Source organism: Melospiza georgiana, chromosome 13, assembly GCF_028018845.1.
Source record: "Melospiza georgiana isolate bMelGeo1 chromosome 13, bMelGeo1.pri, whole genome shotgun sequence".
In the NCBI taxonomy this organism is placed as follows: Eukaryota; Metazoa; Chordata; class Aves; order Passeriformes; family Passerellidae; genus Melospiza; species Melospiza georgiana.
The window spans coordinates 17,584,566-17,604,895 of record NC_080442.1 but is presented as its reverse complement, the minus strand read 5'-3'; the positions used below and the strand labels follow the sequence as shown (position 1 = coordinate 17,604,895).

The 20,330-nt window shown below is 45.0% G+C and overlaps 1 protein-coding gene across 1 annotated transcript in view; it reads left to right on the top strand.

The window, feature by feature from the left end:
• The window catches only part of ADAMTS17 (ADAM metallopeptidase with thrombospondin type 1 motif 17), a 152,940-nt gene that overhangs the window by 31,346 nt on the left and 101,264 nt on the right, over positions 1 to 20,330 (top strand). Inside the window, exon 7 of the mRNA XM_058033730.1 lies at positions 3,893 to 3,936. Within this exon, the coding sequence (XP_057889713.1) occupies positions 3,893 to 3,936 (44 nt within the window). The remainder of the gene's footprint in view (positions 1 to 3,892; positions 3,937 to 20,330) is intronic.

The window sequence follows — 20,330 nt, the reverse complement described above, 5'->3', positions numbered from 1 at the left end:
CTTTTGAAACTTCACCTCTAAGTGATGTTTCCCATACCCTCGTTTGTATGCAAAAGTAGATTATGTAGGTGGCAAACATTCCTCTTGTGGGATTTAAGGTATCCACCTGAGTTCCAGGTAAGGGACACACTGTGCCTGTGGAATAAGATGCATTGTCCAGCTCAGTAAATAAGTGAGACAGTGGCAATAATCTGCCACAGCTGAATATAGTGTTGTGGTCTCTATAACCATCACAATTTTCTCATTCAGATTCTGGTTTTGAACTTGCAGAAATTCAAGTCTCTGGCATCTTTGGATAGTGTACTTCATATTTTACCAGGCAGCTGACAAGAATAACTTCTGTCTGCAGAATCTGTGTCTTAGTGATTTTACAAGCATGTCTCATTTGAAACACATTCCCTCTCTTGATCCCTCTGTCTTTTGCATTCCTGGGAAATCTTCAGGCACACTGATGTTATCCCAGCTCCTGGCTGGAGGTGTTTGGGTCAGCTATTAGACTGTAGGTGATGTGATAGCAGAGCAAAGAGTGTCCCAGCACTGACAGCAACAGAATTCAGAGCTGTCTTTAAGCAAAGACTTGTTTTCTCCTGACACAGTGGTGTAGTTGTTCCATTTACAGCCTGGTCCTCCCTTCCACACTTCTCCAGCTCTTTGCCTTCCCATTAAATGGGCAAATGGAGGAATTCACTGTGCATGGAGGAAACTGGGCACATAGTGCTGCTGAATGTACCTATGGATGTGGAAAGTTTATTTTGGCAGGTTCTGCACTGTACCAGCTTCCTGTGTCCTTTAACTTTATGACCCTGCAGGGTTAGACTGGTCGAAAGATGTCCTTTGAAGGATGCTGGGAATGGCCACTTAACAGAATGCTTCTTATTCCTGTTGCACAGTTCAGCTTCTGTCCTTCTTTCTCACAGGAAGGACTTGAATTGCAGAGTTCAGCTTAGCACAGTTAGGTATTTTTTTCCAGTTGGTGGGAGCCAGATGGAAGAGTGACTGTAGGAGGAGTTCTGAGCTCTTTTGGCTGTTTTTATTTAACAAAAGAACTAAATTGTTGTCATTTTTTGAGAACTGTTGTACTCTGCTAGTGGAAACCTCTGCTGGGTACCACCCATGATAATGACTGAGAATTTCACAGGTCACAGGATGAGAACTTGTGTCCTGCTTGATTCAGTCAATGGCTAAAAGTGAAGAGTAAAACTGGTTCACAGCTAGAGCTGTGATTTCAATGTTGATTATCCAAGACCTCGTGTGATAAGGTCAGATGTTGGACTTGAGCTGCAGCTCCTGCAGTAAGAGTTTTATTTCAACACAGCTCTGTAAAAAATTCTGCTAACAGGACTGTGTCTCTGTGGTAAAAGACCTTTGCACGTGCAATAAATATTAAAATACCTTTCCTGCATTGTTGAGTGTCATTATAGTATCAGTCATGTCAAGCTCTCACTTCAAAATTACCCATGCAGCTGAGCTCAAAAATGTGCCAGAGAGACACCTGTGACTGAAACCTTTTTAAAAGCAGATCAGTGTCAGGTGGCAGGATGGAGCCATTTAAATCACAGGTGTGACTGAGCCACGGGTGAGACAGATCACTCTCAACACCTTTCCATGCAGTGTTCTCCCTCTGGCTGCCAGGGAAGGGCTGTAGGAGTTTCAGCATGGGCTTTGTGATGAGGTGTGCCCTTGCCTTTGGAAGCAGACTGAGACACACCAAGCTGGTTTGTGACTAAAGGTCTGGATGTGCTTTTCTGTTTGGCCACACAGTTTTGGGATAAAATATTTGCAATGATCCAGATGGTTTAAATCCTGGTGTATTTGAACAGAAGATGGAGTCTCTTGGTCTTGTGTTTATCACAGTTTTAAGGATGGGCTGAGCAGGTTTTTTACTTGATTTGCCAGCAATGTCCAATTCTGCTGCTGATGTGCTTCAACCCTTTCCCTGACCAAACAGCCCCACAGCACTCTCTTCACACACAATGGTTGTTCTACCTCTGTAGGAGAGTCTGCAAGGTGTGCTGGATCATTTACTGACCCCCTATTTGCTGGCATGGGTAATTCCTCTGTGGAGCTGCCAGAAAGTGCCAGACACCTTTTGGTGTGGGACAGTGCGAGCAGCAGAAATTCTGTGTGTTATTTGCAGGGCTGGACAGGCTCTGGAGGGAGAGACAGGCTTTTCTAGCTGTGGCCTCCTGCCATCCACTAATAGTTCAGCTATCTGTTGTCACAAGAAAAGCATCTGTTTGATTTAGCAGTTTATATAACATAATAAGTCCTTAAATAAACCTCTGTCAAGCTGACTCTGGGAAGCCGAGCAGGCGCGCTGGTGCCAGCTCCGTCAGGAGACTGTCATTAGTCTTCCTTGGGAAGGCTGCAATGCCAAGGTGTTGAGACACAGGCTGCAGTGAAAAATGAAAGCTGGGGCTGGTGTGTGGTCGTAGCTTCCGATTTTTGGTTGGTTCCTGTCTGATTTTTTTAACACTTTGATGGTTGTTATGGTTTTTCTGCACTGAAGCGTGGTTGGTTTTCAGTATGTGCTGAACGAGAGCTGGGAATGGCTGTTTGTGCTCTCCTTCCAAGCCCTTGACAGCTTGATTTGTGGCTTTCAAAGGAGTTTGTTGTGGAGGGTCTGGATTCATCAGCCACAGTCCTGGGCCTTAAATCCCTTTTCCTATAAACCCTAGTTTCATAACTTTCTTCAAGGAAAGAGCGCTTTTAATATTTATCTATTTTTATATTTCTTCTAAGTATTTTCTTTTTCTAAGTATTTATCTTTCTCAAAGTGTTTTTGATCTTTCTCCTGCCAAACTCTTACACTGCAAACCCCAAGGGGACTCAGGCATTTCAAATGGCACATTCCAAATGTACCAATGGGATTCTCTTGCCTCCTCCCAGGGTGGGGAAAGCCAAGGTGATGGAGACTACAGTTCCTCAGCTTCCCTTGGCTTAAAGAACTTCTGAAATGTTTTAGCACACGTGATGTTTCTCTGCAACTCCTCTTCATTGTGGATTGCACTGCAAAGCAGCCCTGGTGAAGAGAGCTCCTAAAAGTTTAGGCCTAAGTGCTTCTTGAAATGCATTCAAAATGTTAATTTAGTTATAAAATACTTCTCCCCACACACACACACTTGTTTTTCTGTCATGAGGAACCTCGTGTACTAAATCTCACATGAAATGTCAGTGCTTTGATGGTGAGCTTCAAGGCTTTTATTCTGTTTAATACAGCTCCATGGATCCCTGGCTGATTCGTGGGTGCCACTGGCATCTGTAGTATCTTCTCCTGCCTTGATGAGATGTGGGGAACAAATGGAGTCTCTTGAACCTCTCCGTGTTGGATTTGAACCATAACATGGCAAATCTGAGTGGAATAAGTTTAGCTGAAGCCAATTTACCCATTACCAGGAAAATCCTGAAATTCTCCTTCTTTTGTGTCAACATCTCTCTTTCTCTGTTTAGTCCTGCTTTTTTCATGTTCTTTTCTATTCTAGTGAAGAATTGAGAATTTCTGGGTACATATTATTAGTTCTGTGCCTTCACACATCTCCTACTCCCCCTGTCTTTTAGGGTGCATCACAGGGTGTCTGCTCCTTATTGTTACAATTCTCTTGTGGAAGGAGCTTCAGTTTTAATCCAGTTGTGGAATAAATCAGACATCACAGACTGAGGCAGGGCTGGTTTAGGTGCTGATCTTAAGTCTGATGATGGGGCTGATTCACATAATTCTCTGTAATCTCAGTAGCAGTCAGGGCTGCTGTCTGTGTTGTCATCGTGTACACTGCACAGCAGCCTTACAAAATCCCAGACCTCAACATCCATGATATGTGAGTCATGCACCACTGCTTCTCCCTGCTCTGGAGGCACAGGATACATTTCACTTCTGTTCTGTTTTCCTTTCTAGGACAGATTTCTGCGTGCACAAAGACGAGCCTTGTGACACTGTGGGTAAGTGCAAGAGGCAGGGGAGGGGATTTTGATAGGCACCTCTGTGCTAAGAGGGGTGTTCTGGGCAATATTTCACCCCTTGGTTTGCTGTCATGTTGGTTTTGCTGTTCTGTGTACCTCTGTGATGCAGATATGGATTAGTATGAGCTATAAATAAGCCATTAAATTTTAACCCCTCCTAAGCCCCAGAGGTCTCTGTGTTCAGGAGTTATTCTTGAGTATTTCTGCTTCTTTGGAGTGGATGAAGAAGAAACTGCCTCTTGGTGTGTCTGTATAATGTTCCTTTCAATTCTCTCACCTCAAACAAGAATTTCCTAGCTAAGGAGTGTATTTCCCATTGTAAGAACCTGTGTGACATTCCCAGATCAAGCTGGCACCCAGACAGTGGAGAAGAATACCTCATTGTGGGAAAGCCAAGTTAAATCTTCTTTTCAGCCTCCTGCTCCTCCTACTTCCTAACCGCCTTTACTGGTGTCCAAAGCCTGCATACACAGGGTCCTTACATCCCACACATTAAATACTTGGTTTATTTATTTCACTCAGATAGCAGTAACCTTCACAGTGTTCTCCTGGTTTGTTTTTTTTAATCCCCACAGTGGCAGCAGTGTTTGGAGGCACAGCTCAACATCCTCTCTGTGATGATAGCATGAACTTTTTTAAACTTGCCTCAAAGTCAGGTGGCCTCTCATCCTCCATTCTGAGTAAACTTGGGATGGATTCTAATTTTCTGCTGGTCTTACACCCCAGTGTTCAGGGAGACACTTGCAGGGGTTATGGGCAGTGGGTGATGCAGGGCAGGGAGGGAAGTGCCTTCAGCAGGAGCCCTGTGGAAGGCTCATCTTGGAATGCAGCTCCTTCCCTCTCTGGTGGGGGGATCAGGTGAAAGGAGGAGATACAGAGCTGGAGAATACATGCCCATGAGCAAGGACTGGCCTCTGTGTCCCAGCTTTTTCCATTTGGAATCCCTCACAGTGTGTTTATTCTGTGTCCCATGGAAAACACACTTCCACTGAGGAAGGTTTTTACACTGTGTGCCTGCACCTGGAGGTGGCTGTGGTAAGATACAATAAAGAAGTTTAAAAAAAAAGAGAGAGAAGCTGATGGAAGACACATGCTGACTAAAGTCAGAGCTCTTTCCATACTTAAAGAGAGTATTGTTGAAGATCTCTATTCAGGGAATTATATTACCAGAGACAGCATGACTAAGGAAATATTTTTATGACTTCTTTTCTGTTCTTACAATACCCAAGTTATTTCTTGTGCTGCTGCTTGCTGCACACTGTGGCTGCAGTGGAGAAAGTAGTAGATCACAGCAATGAAGATTAAACTCACTTGTTACTCTTTCCAGCACAGTTTTCCAAGATATTTAGAGAGTGAATATTCCTGGGACAAAACCAGTCTGGCCTCTTTGCTCTCTTCAGTCCTGCTTTTCCTACCTTCTCCTCTGGCAGTTTATGTGGCAGCAAAGCACTTATAGCTTCACTTATGCATTTTCTGTGCCCCATTTGGCTTTGGCCTTGTTGTGCCATTTGCATTTTTTCATGGCTGAGGAAGAATAAATTAATCAATGTTCTTTTGTGACATGCAGCTGGTTTGAGAAAGTGGTAGTGTTGGGAGTACTGAATTTTAACCATGCAAGAGATTCTCTGGTTGTCCTCCTTTGTCAGGATTGGATAAAGCAGGTGTCAGTTGTAGATAAATAGGTTTTTAATAGCCAGGCTTCCATGCCATGTGCACACACCTGGGTGACGAGCAGCAGTGTAACATGGCTTTGGCTTGGGCTTAATAGGACTGCAACAATTGTACAGGTGGATGCCCATTGATCCTCCATTCTGGCTTAGGAAGGTTTATCTTGGTGTTTCAACCATCTCTGCTGTTGCCAGATTCCTGTTTATCACTCCAGCTCCCAGATACCCCTCCCAAATCAGCAGGGCTGCCTGTGGGACCAAGAAATGAGTCCAGGAGTGACATCAGGATTGGTCTTAGTGGTTATGCTGAGGTTGCTGCACTCCCCAAAGTCCTCAAAACAGCAGCTTGCTTTCATTTCTTGCTTTACACTGAACAGAAGAAGAACATCTCAGCAGATTCATGTGTGTTTTTACACCTGCTTATGGCTGAGGGTGGCCCTTGCAATGCCAATGCTGCCATCCTGTAAATGCAATGAGTGCTCCTAAACCAGGAGACTGCTGCTCTATATAAGGCAGAGAATCTGGACTCTTAGACTCCTGATTTCTATTCCCAGCTCTGGCACAGACTCATTTTGTGACATTTGGCAAGTCACTTGCATTCTGAATGCTTCTGTCTACCTCTGTGAAATGAGGATTTTGAGTGCAAAGCTACAGGAGATTGCATGGCTGAGGGTGGTCTCCTGTAAAGAGTGTGGGGTTCTTGGGGATGTGATGTAGTACAATTCTAGAACTCAATGTTGCTTAGTCATGTTCAAGAGACTCTAAGGAATCTGTTGGATTATATATCCTGAAATAAGAGGACTCAGAGTGCTGTAGGTAATGTTATTTTCAGTGACAATGCCTTGATTTTCTTTACATTGTGAGACATAAGAACTTACCCTGGTGGAAGCCTTGAGGCCCAGCTGTTGTTGGGAAGTGGGATTATGAAGTTTAAATGGCTCATAAGAGGTGTTCATTTGTGCTCTGGAAGATCCATATTGAAAAACCTGTCTGGAATCTTTGCCTGCCATGCAGACCCAGCAAGAAAGCAGCAGCAGGAGGTTTGTATTTGTGTTCTGGCAGGGGCCCCTCACTGAAACCAGTTGCTCTGGGGACTTGGTTCAAATTTTCTTGGCCCAGCTGCCAGGGTAGTGTGGAGGGTTACATAATGGCAGAAACAAGCTCAAAAATGGGGAAAATGTGTAGGTGTGTCTTGGGGTGATACCCCAGTGGAACAGAACCATGTTTGTGTGAGAAATTGTTTGTTAATGCTCATTGCCCTACTTGGTTGGGTAAGGTAGGCCTGGGAATGGGTGGATTCCAGAGGAGGTGGACAGAAGGAAAACAATATTCCTGTGTGGAACTGTGGTGTTTCAACAGCCTCTGCTGTGGGATCCACTCCTCAGTTTGACAGGAAGGTTCTGTTTGTGTGCCACAGCCTTGTCACACACCAGTCACAATTCCTGAGTCTGCTTCGGGCTCATCCCTCACCCAGAGCTGCCGTTTCCTGCAGAACAATCTCTGTTCCAGCAGAGCTGCTCCCAGCCAGCCAAACTGCCAGTTTAATGTCTTGCTATTAATATCAGGCTGCAGCTTGGAGCCTTGCACACTGTCAGAATCCAACCTTTCTGTGACATAAGCAGATTGAGAATGCCCCTTTCGTTCAATATTTCCACTGCCAGTGCCAAATAAGCAGCTTTACGGTTAGTTAGGAATGATCCTGCATATTTCAAGGCAAAGCTTGGCCTTCATTCCTCAGTGTACATGTTACCCCAGATCCAGGCTGAAGCTTCCCTGTATTCAGCTAATACTAAAATTGGGGGCAGTGTGGAATTGGGAAATGGAAAATGAGAATGTGTCTTAAATATCCTTAAATTGCCCTGGTTAAAAATGACTTTGCCTCTGCTGCAGTCACATGGGCTCCTCTGTGGCCTGATGTTGGGGAAAAGAAAGCAGAGTAAGTGTGTGTACTGCAGAGGGGCAGGCTGAGCTGAAGGAATAGCTGCCTAGAGAACCAAGCACAGAGTGGAGGTGATTGAGAAACACAGTTTTCCAGACTCTTTCCACAAGTGAATCAGTGTTTGGAGAAAAACATTCCCATCTCCCGGCTGTTTATTGCAGTAAAGTATTTCAAAATATGCCCAGGTTTGGCAAAAGAGGATCTGTGGTCTGTGTCTCCAAGTAGGATTTTTATTCCATGTAAAACACCTGAATAAGGGACTGCACATTTTTATCTTTTCCTTGGCCATTTGCCACCTCTGGCTGGCCTGTCCACAGCAGGAGACAATTCTGGTCATCCTGCCTGTACTGTTCATTTAAATCTTCCTCCCTGGGTTGTGTTGATTGCAGTGCTTTGCCAGTGTCACAACAAAGAATTCATCCCCAAGGAAAGGGAAAAGACTAGCTGGTTTGCTCTGAGTGGAAAAGGAATTCTCACATTAAAAACATTTTCCATAGTGGTTGATGTTGAATGTTTCTGTATATTCCAGGGCGGGTTTTTATTTGATGCCAGAATAAATAGAAATACCTGCTGCTTAAAACAATTCATTAGAGCAGCAGTGCCTGGCTTTAGCAAAAGCCTTGCTGGGACTGTCCTTCAGACCAAACCCAAACCCAGCTTAATGCATTAAAATGAGCACACTGGAGGATAAAATGCCTCTTAAAAAAACACTGTCAACTTGATTTGGTGTTTGGGAAAGAAAGGGACCTCAGAGCACTGCAAATTTCTGTCAGTTGTGGCTCTGCAGGGCAGTGGAGTCAGGCTGCTGCTTTAGGAAACCATGGGGAGCTGTGGTCAGTGCAGTGGGAGAGTTTTTCCCTTGCCTTTTGGTTGCTAGGGAGTAAATGCTGGGCTGCACAGCCCAGACAGTGCTGAACTGTGCTATTGGGCATATTAATCACTACCCACCCTACCCACCACAGCCTTCCAGTTTCTCTTCACCAGCCAGCAATCCCTCCTCCTCCAAATTCCCACTAAAAATTCATGTGCCAAGCAAGTGTAATATGAGATTGCATAAATCTCAACAGAGCCCTGGGATAAGCACAGCCACTCAGGTACTTGGGAATTCCTGCTGCTGTAACCCTTGCTCTGCCTCACTCAGTGTCCTGTCTGTGCTTTTCCTTTCCTTGTTTTGGGACGTGGCTTCAGCCAGGCTGCCTCGCTGTGCACTAAACCCAGAGGAGAATCCTGCTCACACCAGCCTCAGAGTCCTGGTGGTGGCTTCATTGGGGTCAGGATCCTGCTCCTGGTCTTAGGTGTTGCCTGAGACATGCAACCCTCCTGATACCATCTTACATTCTGCTGTTGTTGTTAAGAAAAGTAGAGCATTTGAATTTTATTTGCCTTTGGGTTTGTTTTGCAGCTCAGTAGTCTTGTTTAAGTTTGTCTGTATTCATTCCATGTACTGAGGGCACTGGTGGATTCTTGATCTCCTTGGCTGAAAAAGTTACTGTCCTTAGCTGGGAGCTCATATTGTCCTGCTGCAATGAGTTTTTGTAGAAAATATGATCACTCTTCTCTTTGGGAATTTACCAATCTGTGAGTGCTATCGACTCACAGTTATGTCAGCTTTTAACATTTTCTCTCCGTTTCATGTCTTAGGTGAAGGAAATAACTTATGTAATTAAAACAAATGCAAGTGTTTAGTGGGGAGAGGATTAGTTACAGGTTTTCTGTACATTTCCCATTTTTCCCTCTTCCATGTATTTCCAGTTCCCAGCTCGGAGGTCTCGCAGACCCTCAGTTGCTCTCATGATTAACTCCCTTCCCTTTCCTTCCCCCTGTTTCTCTTTGGGGTTAGTTCAGGGCTCATAGGAGCTCTTGTCAGTTCTGTTCCTTCGTGTTGCCTTTGTTCAGCTGGGCCTGGGCAGGCAGAGCTGCTGCTCCCAGGGGCCCTGCAGGGTCTGGTTTCCATCACTCAGACCTCGGGACGTGCCCACCGAGGTCATGGAATTTCCCTACATTTACTCCACTTTAGTCTTCATAAACCTCCAGCAGTTCCTCATTAGTTCTCCTCAATACATCATTTTCCTTTTGCAGCCCCCAAAATGTGTTTCAGGCCCTTTTATTTTCCCATTATTTATCTGTCTGTCGTGCCCACCCATCCCAGCAGATAAAGCAGTGGCCTCGCAGTGTGGTGTGTGTTTGAAGCTTGTTCTCAGGGAGCTGGAACTAAACACTGTCAGCAGGGAGGAATAACACACTTCTTGCTCTGTACCTGGCCTTTCATCTCCTCCCTCAAACTGCTATTGGGAATTAATGCTCATTGATGTTTAAGCTGGTTTCTGAAATATGTTCACTCATTGTCAGTCTGAAATATGTTCACAGTCATTGTCAGATGTAGGGCAACGTGTCCAAAATCTTCCCATCAACTTCCCACCCTGTTTTAGTTTGTTGGCTTGTCTCTGCTCATCCTAAATCTTGCTTTTCTTGTTGATTGCTCCCTCCTGACCTTCTGACTTTGACAGAGCTTTTGTCTTTGTTGTGCTTCTCCCCAAAGCTGGCGCTGGATGTTTAGGCTGATTTTAGCTTGAAAGCTTTGCCTTCTCCCATGGTTTTATTAATGGTTCATGGGGATGTGTTTTGATAAATGCAAGTGAGCAACTGTGGAAAGGACCCATAGTGCTTTACCAGGCTACATATTATTGAGTAAATATTCTCCAGGCCATCACATCTCAGCATTATACAGGGTGGTGCTGATTCCTGTTTGAATGAAATGCATCTTGATAGAATTATCATAGAATTTTAGAATGATTTGGGACCATCAAAGCCCAGCCCATTCCAACCCTCTGCCATGAGACATTTTCCACTACACCAGGTTGTTCCAGTCCCATCCAGCCTGGCTTTTTTCACAAAATTCAGTGGCTACCAGAACTATGGTCCTTTCCCCTCAGGAATCCAGGACTCCAGCCCAAATCCCAGCCTGGTGTCTCACTGGTGGGTAACTAAGCTGCTGTCTGCTGCCTTTATTGAAAGGAGTAAGCCACGAGGGAAAATATTTGCCATGACTTTGTTGATATTTTTTCTGATACTCTGACTTTATTCTTTGATTTCAACTCCATCTCATAAATCACTTTATGTGCTAAATCATTGTGCAGCTTGACTGGTGCAGGTGCAAACACGTCCTGCATTCCACTCCAGGGCCATTTCTGTCTGTGTGAAATTATATAGACATGTACACAAAGCACCTGGGAATTTTGGTCTCATAGCTTAAAGGGCAGATAGCTGCATGTGATGTTCCTCTCCCCATCTCCTTCCCCCTCACCCTCTTGCTATGTCTGGGGCTTTGACATGCAATCACTCTGGGGGAAAAGGCTTGTTAGGACTGTTTGAACTAATTCCCAGTGAATTTACAGGATAGTGTCCTTCAGTAGCAATTCAGTACACTTTTATGGTGGCATGGAGAAAAAACAATCAGAAGTGTAATATTTTAATATTTTATTTTGTGTGACAGGCAGGTCTTAGGGTTTTGGTTCTCCTGAATATATTAGGCCAGAACTTCTAAATTACAGTTTTATTTCCTAGACATCTTTGTGCCTCAATTGTTTCCTAAATTAGAGATGATTTGTGGGACGCTGCTTGAGAACCAAGGCTTTGCTTATGGCTAAGCAGCATTTAATGATGATTTAAAGAAATCTGTGCTGTTTATCTCGGAAAGGGGTCATTGTGTTTGCAAACAGAGAAGCAGGAGCCTAAATAATGTCCAGCTAAGGCCACTGTGCCAAACAACTGTCAGGAAAAGCTCTGGAACTGCTCCTGGCTACTGTGTGTGCGAGGCTGAGAAGTCTTTGAGGCAGACACGAGCAGAACAAGCTCATTATATTTGGTCTGTGGACAGACCATTCGTGTCTTTTGGAGTTTGTAGTATTTCTGCTCTTGTCTCTTGCCTCATCCATGTAAATGGAGATTTGCCATGCTTGCTGCACTGCTTCACTCTGCAGCTCCATCACTTCCCCTTGCTGAGGGTTTGTTTCTCTGGGGGATTCTCACCAGAATGATCATAAAACAAATAAAATCATCAATTCTGCTTTCATAGCTCACCCTGCTTCTTACTTCCCCTTTTGTAATAAAAGCTTGTGGAAAGATAAATAGTATTTCTTTTCCACAGTGTCAGACCTGCTGTCAGTGCTCTATAAATAACCCCTCTGGGCTGGGAATGCCAACCCCAGGCTCTGTGCAGCAGAAAGCAGAATTTTCTGCTATGACACGCTTCAGGCCAGGTGGACAGGGGAAAATGAGACTCATAAAAACCATTTCTCCCTGGTTCTCATCCAAGAACATAGAATGATTTTGCACATCCCCATTTCCAGCCCGGCGCCGTACCCGTTAATTCCTGGTGCCTCCCTGACAGACCGTGAAACAACACATTCAGGGCTTTTTGCACTGTATTTTATTGGGGAAAGAAAAAGAATGTATTGAGAGGAGAAGGAAATGAATTTGTAAACAGGGCCTTTCCTCAGTAAAATCCAAAGCTCTGTACCAAAGAGATCAGAGCTGTGATCCCCTTGGTGCAAGGCTACCACAGGCAGCTCCACTTCCTTGGACCCCAGCCAGTTCTTCAGGTCAGTGAAATAGTGGTTAAGGCCTTCAACAGGCCAGAGGTTTGTGTTCCTCCTTTCCACTGCCTGGGTCCTTATTTTCCCCTGTGTTTACACATTCCTGGTCAGTTTGCTGCAGACTGCAGCACTTCCAGAAAGCTGACGCGTTTATAATCGAGAAACCTCGGAGGTTTTTCTTCTCCTGTCAGACATAGATGGCTCTTATCCAGTTGACTGCTTTACAGTGCCTTTATCCTTTGCTGGCTTGAAAACATTTCAGATAGTTCCTATTGTTTTATAGACCCTGTAGCTAGAAAACCAAGCTTGTGTAAAAACATCTGTACATAGCTGTGCAATAGGCTGCAGACATGCAGGGTAATAAGGCATGATTGCATTCATTGTAGCATTTGCTCCACTGGATAATCAAATAGAAGCATTCCAGTTGCACACAGGATATGTAAGAGTAAAGGAAGGAAATGAAGGACAGTTGCCTACTGTACTTTTACATTTCTTTTGTTTTGCAGCTGCCAAGGTGAAATGCAATTTTGAGAGTGAGTTTTAAATAACGTAGAGATGAGATTTTACTGGTGATAACCAAGAAAAGCACAGTAGGAAGTGTGCATAAAACTTTCCCTCCCCTTCCCCAAGAAGGGATTTTGATCTGTGCTGATTTTTTTTTCATTTGAATTGTTTTTTTCCCAGCTTTGGTTGATCATCTGGTAACATGACCTGGTATTATACCTAACCCATTTTGCAGGGTGTCTGGTCCTGGCAGGATTTTGCTACACCAAGTGCACTGAGTAGACTGAAAGTCACTTTAAATCCTTGGAATGTTGTTGGGTTTTATTTAACAATTCTCCCCTGCCTCAGCACAAGCTCCAAGCTTTTCAGCTGGGATTGTGCTCCACATAATGCAAATAGGAATTGGGTATCTAACAGTACTCTGCAGCACTGAAAATCTTCCCTGTGTTTACAGACACTGAAAATGTTCCCTGTGTTTACCAGTGTGCTGAAAATTCAGTGGGGAGTGTGCACCAGCCAGCTGTGATCCACTACAAGCTCATTCCATGGCTGGAAATATTAATGGCAGGTGCTGTGGGGAAGGTGATGAAATTTTGAGCTGACCCAAGAATGCACAGACACATTCTGGAAATAAATTACTGTCTCTAAATGCATGGCAGAATACTTTGAATTTTACACATACAGATTTGATCAGATATTCCTTGTAGAAAATACTGGGGTTTCTTTATCAAGTCCTTGCCAGTTTAGATAGGAAGGTGACTGCAGATAGTGAAATTTTAGCCAAGTTATCACTGACAGGTGTATATACATATATGTGTGTATTTGTGTCTCTTGAACAGAAGTGGATTTCCTTGGAATTTTATTTGAACACAGGTTCTGCTATGCAGGTTTACTAATTTCAGGTTCAGAATCCTGTAATGTGCAAGGGTTTTGCCTGGATTAGGTTGACAAGTCTTTTTACCTTTTAGATCAGCTGATAGAAATACATTGAACTTATCAGAATAATAATACTAAAACCCACAGACTCAACCCATCAAATATCTTTGTCCTCCTGTACTCTTTCAGCATGATTTGTAGAATGTGACGGATTTCTGTGTTTGCTTAGCTTGGAATTAGCCTTGTATTCCTGCTTTGGTTGGTGGTGATGAGCAGTCAGCAGGTTGAAGGCATTTGTTGGTTTTGTGTGCTTGTGTCATACATTTTTGTGGGGCTGTTTGCACTAAGGCTCTGCCTGGCCATGGCTGGCTGCTGGGTACACATGAGTGTTCTGCTGAGGATCTGCTTGTTGGTTTTGCTAATATCATCCATCAAGCTCCAGCATGTACAGCAATATTTGTGCTGTAGCAGACAAACAGTGTAAACACTGCAGTTATTTATAAGAAAACTGGCCAGTGAGTTAGGAAACTCTGTGTGGATGTTTTTATGTATTGAAAACGAGTCTATCAGTCTAATCAGACTTTGTTGTTCTTGAAATGACAGGAAAATAGGAGGCTGAAATTACATTTCTATTTATAATGTATATTTTGTATTTCTGTTTAAGAAACCTGTATGCTCCTGTTTCTTTTGTGTGCTCCAGTTTGTTTGCTTTTCTGGCTCTGTCAGTCAGAGAGCAAATGTTGTCTCCAGCTTGGTCTTGTCTGGGTGCAAGAGTGGATGAAACTCCTGCTATAGCTCTCTTGACCTGTGTCCTGGCTCCTGGGGAAGGGCTGGTGCTCCTTCTAATCCCTTTGAGGGCTCTTCCAAGTGTCTGTTCACTTCAGAGGGGCAGCATTGCTCACTGGAGCTGCTCTGCCCTGCCAGTTGGTTTCCCTGTGATTCCTGCCTGACCTGTACCACATTCAGCAGCATCTGAACAGAGGTGCTTTCCTGTGGGAATCCTGGGATCCTGCAGAAGTGTTGCTTAAGGGCTGCTGAAGTTCTAAACTTTGTAGTTTCCTTTCAGCAATGTCTGTTACCTCACCAGAGTTCAATAATTATGTTTCAGTTTTATGTTCTTCCTCCTGGTATCTGATTCCTTTTTCCATGATGTTCTCTGATTTGCCCCAGATTTCTTTCTATGGGTTATCTGTCTCACTTGGATCTTCCATTTCCCTTCTCCCTCTGGGGAGCCGAGGGAGGGCCAGAGGTTCCTGGCACAGCCCTCCTGTGCTGGCATTCCCTGGGATGTCTCTCTGCACCTGAGGAGCTGTGCAGGGTGTGATGCTCCTGGCTCAGAGCACAGGGCTGGATTCTGAGAGCTTTTTGGCCCTTTCCATGATGAACCATGTGCTGCACACCCAGCACAGAATTCTCAGTCAGGGACACGGGGCTTTGGCTCAGAACTGGAAGTGTCACCCAGGCAGGTATTGAGGAGCTCTAGCATTTCCTGGGGTGTTTTATTTAGAAATACGTGGGACTAGAAGAGACACTTCTGTCCCTGCTGGGAGAACTTCAGCACAAAGCCCTGGAGCAGTGACATGAGCACAAAGTGTCCCTGGCTCCTGCAGGATCCTGTGACAATTTTCTTTAATGCTGTCACTGTCAGCCTCCTGGGCTGTCACTTCTGAACTGAGTCCATGAAGGCCCCAGGACTGGGACTGTGCCTTGACTTGTGCCTGTGAGGCACCAGGGACTCTCTGGCTGCTGTCAGTCATTGCAGGGAGCCCAGTGGTTGTCATCCAAAGTTGTATTTTCTTTCACTGGAGCTCAAGTTTGAACATGAGAGATTTCTTTTTATGAAGTGTGAGAAAAGCTCAGGCTGGTCTTTTTCAGAGTGAGAATTTCTCTGTAGCTGGTGGCTTTAAAAGTGGCATTTCATTTCTGAGCAATCTAGAGAAAGGGGTACTTTAAAAACTAGATACAGGACATATTAAAAATATCTCCAGCCATGTTACCTCTGAAATTAGCCATTGCTTCTCTTCAGTCAGGCTGATGCTGTGATGTGTTATGTCTGCATAAACCACCCTGAGGGTCATTCCCTTCCTGGGCAGTGGGTGCCAGGATGGGCAGCTCTGTTTGGGAACCCAGAGGAGAGGCCCTTTGGGTTAGCAGTAACCCAAATATTTTACCCTGTTTTGGTGGGTGTGTCTGTGCCCTGTGTGTGCTTTGTGCTGTCTCCCCCTGTGATGGTTGTTCCATACTATTTTTATAACCCATTGGCCAATTGGAATTAAACTTGGGGATATGGAGCTCAGAAATATTAGGCCTTCAGAAGTTTTCTGAAAATTAGGAAGCTAAGCAGAGGAAGGAGTCATCTCCCTCTGATGCTGCCTGGGAAGGAAAGATTGTAGCATCCACATTTACATCAGGAGCCCCAAGTGGAAGTGGTAATCCCTAGGAAATCAAGCCATTAATTTTGCAATAAGTTTAGGGATTTTTTATTTATTCTCACCTCCCTTTCCCTGGTGCTGTTGTGCTCTACCAGAACAAATGTGATGCCTGTTGGTGGTGTGTGAGGAGAGGAGCAGAGCCATGGCACTCACTGCCTGCTGCCATGGAAGGATCATTTTCACTCCTCAGCCCTGGCAGCAGAGGTATCAGCCAGGGCTGCTGAGGGCAGGTGCTGGGGAGCAGCTTTGCAACCCAAGCTCTGACTTAACAGAGTAACTCAACCCCATTTCCCTTATCAGGCACAGCACTAGGGTTTGTCAGGCTGTGAGGTTAAATCAGCACTCAGCAAAGAATTAACACAGAAGGGCTGAATCAAGAATTTCTAAATGAGTTTATCAGTGCTGGCTGGCAGCTCACCAGTGTGAAGCCAGGAGCTTCAGCAGCCCTGGAAGTCAGGATGTGGGAGCTGCAGATGAGAAATATCACAGGAGCAGTTTGGGAAAGGGTCTGTTTGGGCTTGGATCACTGTGCATCATCCCATTTGCTGCCTTCCCTGCAGCTCACCTGATGCTGCCAGGAGAACAGCTTTGACATGCATACAGCACCTAAAAATAAAATACACTTAAATATGAACGTGTTTCAGAAGTACAGATTCATTCAGGTTCTGAGAGTAACAATTGCTGAGTCATTCTGTAAGAACATGGGAACAATTTAATGGGGAGCTGTGGAAGAATGCCATGCATCAGCAGCACAGGTGTTCAGCCATCTCCAGAACACTCAGCAGGATGGGCTGACATTCTCCAGACACTGAAATATTGTTCATTAATGTTGTTTAGCCATTGCAGGACTGATCCTTGCTCATGAGCCCACCCCTGACCAGCACCACAGCAGGGTGAGATAGGCATGGCTCAGGAAAGCTCTTGGAACTGTTAAAAGAATCTTTTAATTTAATTTGCAAAGCTTCATGAGTTTCTTAGTGTTTGTAACTACAGGAAGGGGAAAACTGGAGCTGAATTCTGGACCCTGACTGTTTGCTCTTAAAGCAGATGCTGTTTGGTACAGAGACTCCAAATATTTTTTCTGAATAATTGCCAAGTCTGACCTGTCTCTTCATTCTGGAAGGAAGATAGTGAGGAATTTAAAGGCTCCAGAATCCCTGCTGCTGAATTCCCTTCCTTTTAAAGACTGTTAGCAGTCTCATTAAAAACTTTGATTTGATATTTTTCTTCCTTCTCTCTGAATTCAGGCCCTCTGTTGAAGCAGGTGGCTCAGATGAGTTGCAGGGACAAACTGACAAGTCCAAAAGTGGAATTGACAGAACTCATCTGAAAAAAGGAAGATGAAAATAGCCCCAGGCTGGTTTGAGAACCCTACACAGTTTGTAGAGCTGCAGCTATGGCAGGCAGTGCCAGGGTTGCTTTTCCATTCCTTGGGGGATGGAAGCCTGCAGGTGGGAATCCATCCTGAGGACAGGTGTTGGCAGACTGACACAGGCATGTAGCAGAGTGCTGGGAATGGAAGAGTTATGTTTTTCTCTTTTTTCTGGTGAGTTATTTCCTGAAAGATGCAGCTTAGGGGACAACTGATGCAATTCTTGAGTTCAGGCCTCTTCCACCAGACAGCACAGATGAAAATGAAAATACTGAAATACTGACTCTGATAACATCTGGGAAAGGGAAGGATGAGATTAATAAAGGCTGCTTAGAGCAAGAGCAGGTGGAGCTCTCTCCTTTTGTCAAGCTATCCAGCAGGTGAGAGATGTGGAGTCATTTTTATCCTGTGTCTCTGTGCTGCAGCCACTGCAGTGAAAGACATTTACTCCCAGAGCTCCACAAACCCTGCAGCCAGTGCTGAGTCCTGCTGCTGCCCTGATGGGCTGCCTGCCTGTTTCATATTGTCCTGCTGATGTTTCCATTCAGGTGGGAGGGGAAGGTCCTGCTTAACTCTCCAGCAGCTGTGGGAAGGACTGGCAGGTTCCTCCCCTGAACACCATGAGTCCAACACAAGATATTCAAATCCAAATGCCTTTGAGCCCCAGGCAGAGGTGACTTTGGAGGGCCAGGATCCAAATCCTGATTTGCAGCTTGGTTTCCCTGTTGTTGGTGATGTTTTCTTTGAGTTCTCAGTCTCTGTTTGTGTAGCCTTTCAAAAGCATCAGATCTCTGCTGCCTTCTGCCAGATCTGATGCTTTTCTGGTGTGAGGTATCCCTGAACAACATTGTCCCCTGTGCCTCTCTCATTTTCTCTCACTATCTTGTATCTCTCTGATTTCCATCTCTTGTTCCTATACCAGTTCCAGCAGCTGTCTCTCCTTTATGCTCAGTGCCAGGTTTTGCCCACACCTCCCTGCCTGAACAAGTCCATGTCCTCAGACTTGTTCAGTAATTCCTCAGTGAACCCATGATGCCAGAGACTTCTGACCCAGGGCTGGAGATCCATTTTTCTCCAGCATGAGTACACACAGACATTCTCAGGGAGCTCATCTTCCTTTCTGATCTTATCTGCTGCCCTCCTTGACCCCTGCCTCCCTCAGAAGTGACTCCCTGCTGCCTATGAGATCAAAGTCATGTTTCCTGAAGCCTTCTGGAAAACCCATATTATCTCCACTTGCTACTTTTCTGTCCCTGTCTCTTCTCATTCCCTTATCACTTCCCATTTCTCTTCCTGCCTTCTTCACTAAATATGAATTATGCCAGGCTTCTGTATTCTTCCCACCACGGTGTGTTAACTCAGTCCAATCCCCAGCTGGAATCCCTCTCTCAGGTCCACCTGGTCAGCTCTTCCTCTGCCTTTCCTCTCAGCAGCTGCCCTAATGTATCTTACTTGGAGTGATCCAGCCCTTGTAATCCCTGTGTGTGTGTGAGCATGGAGGCTTTCAGCACCAGGCTGTGATGTCTGTAGGCAGATGGTGAATTAGCTGCCTGCATTTGGGAATCAGCATTCAGGAATGGTGGTGTGATTTGGACTAAATGTCCCAAACTCCATATTTAACTGGAGAAACAGGATTGCAGGAAGGAGCTGTGTTTGAGATCTGCATTCAGCAGCAGCCCAGGCTCTGGGGAGTGTTGGGGAGAAGCTCTCTGGAATGTGGCTGTTAGCATATCAAAGTAGAGTAAACATGGAGATGATACCCTGCTTCCTCTGCCCCAGTTAATTAAGGCACTCCTCATGTCTCCGTGGAAGGGAGGATTTATTAATGTGCTGTCATCCAGGGGAGTGATGGTTGCTGAAAGGGAGGAGCCATTAATGGCACGGGGGATGTCACGCTGAACAAAGAGCAGATGTCAGAGACACAGGGAATTTCTTTTATCTCCTGCTTTGCTGAGGTCTCAGATCCTGGTGTTTTATCATAAAAGCTTAGAAAAGTAGGGCTGGAAAGAACTTCAGGTGGGCTTTTAGTGCATTCCCTTGCTGCAAGGCAAGATCAGTGGCACCTGTGTCCCTGATGGATATCTGCTCCATGGGGCTGAGCAGGGTGCTTGTTTCCAGCTTTCTCTGAATCCAGTGAACACCACACCTCTCCTCAGCTCTGGTCAGTGTGGTGAATATTTGTGTTTGATCCTGGTGAATGGCACTGGAAAGGAATGTGGTTTCAGAGATGCCTGTGCCAAACCTCTGAGTGTTTCCAAAGGTAGTCTGCTCTTATAAAGCAGCATGAATAATGATGTTTTTGTAGGCATTGGTTAAAGGGATCTTCTTGGCCAAAAAAAGTGTTAGAGCATCTCTCAGCTGTCTTATCTCACTGCATTTGGTGTCTGAAACAGCTTTTGCTGGTGTGGTTGAGGACAGATATTCCTGAAGCTGGGAGAAGTCTCAGTCTCTTCTACTGTCTGGGCAGCCCCTGTGCCTAAATCAGTGAATTAGCAGAGTGCAAATCCAATGCAAACAACATTGGAATAAAGCTCTTGCCATGTTGGGGAATGTCTGTGTGTGGGCAGGTTGGTAAAGGGGCAGATAAATGATTCATCCATTAAAGTTGTAAAACCTCAGGAGGGTTCCCAAGAAACAGAAAAGCCCTGCAGAAAGACTGAGAGGTGAAACTGAGGGTTGGCCGTGCTGGGGAGGGGATTCCACAGGCTCCATTAATTGCTGTCCTGCAGGGTAATTAAACAGAGAAAAGGAAGATAGCAAAAGCACTCCTCTGAGCTCTGATGATTAAATCTTGCTGCCTCTGCAGGTTTACAGACATGAAGAGGTCTGGCCTCACAAAGGTATTTTTATCAGGAAGGTGCTGAGGAGGGCAGCTGGTTTAGGTGTCAGGTAGTTTGTTTGGAAATAGGCAGTGCACTCCTGCCTAGGCTCCAGTGTGGGATGAAAGAATTGACTGAGTTCTGTGGAGCTGCAGTGGTGCCATGGCTA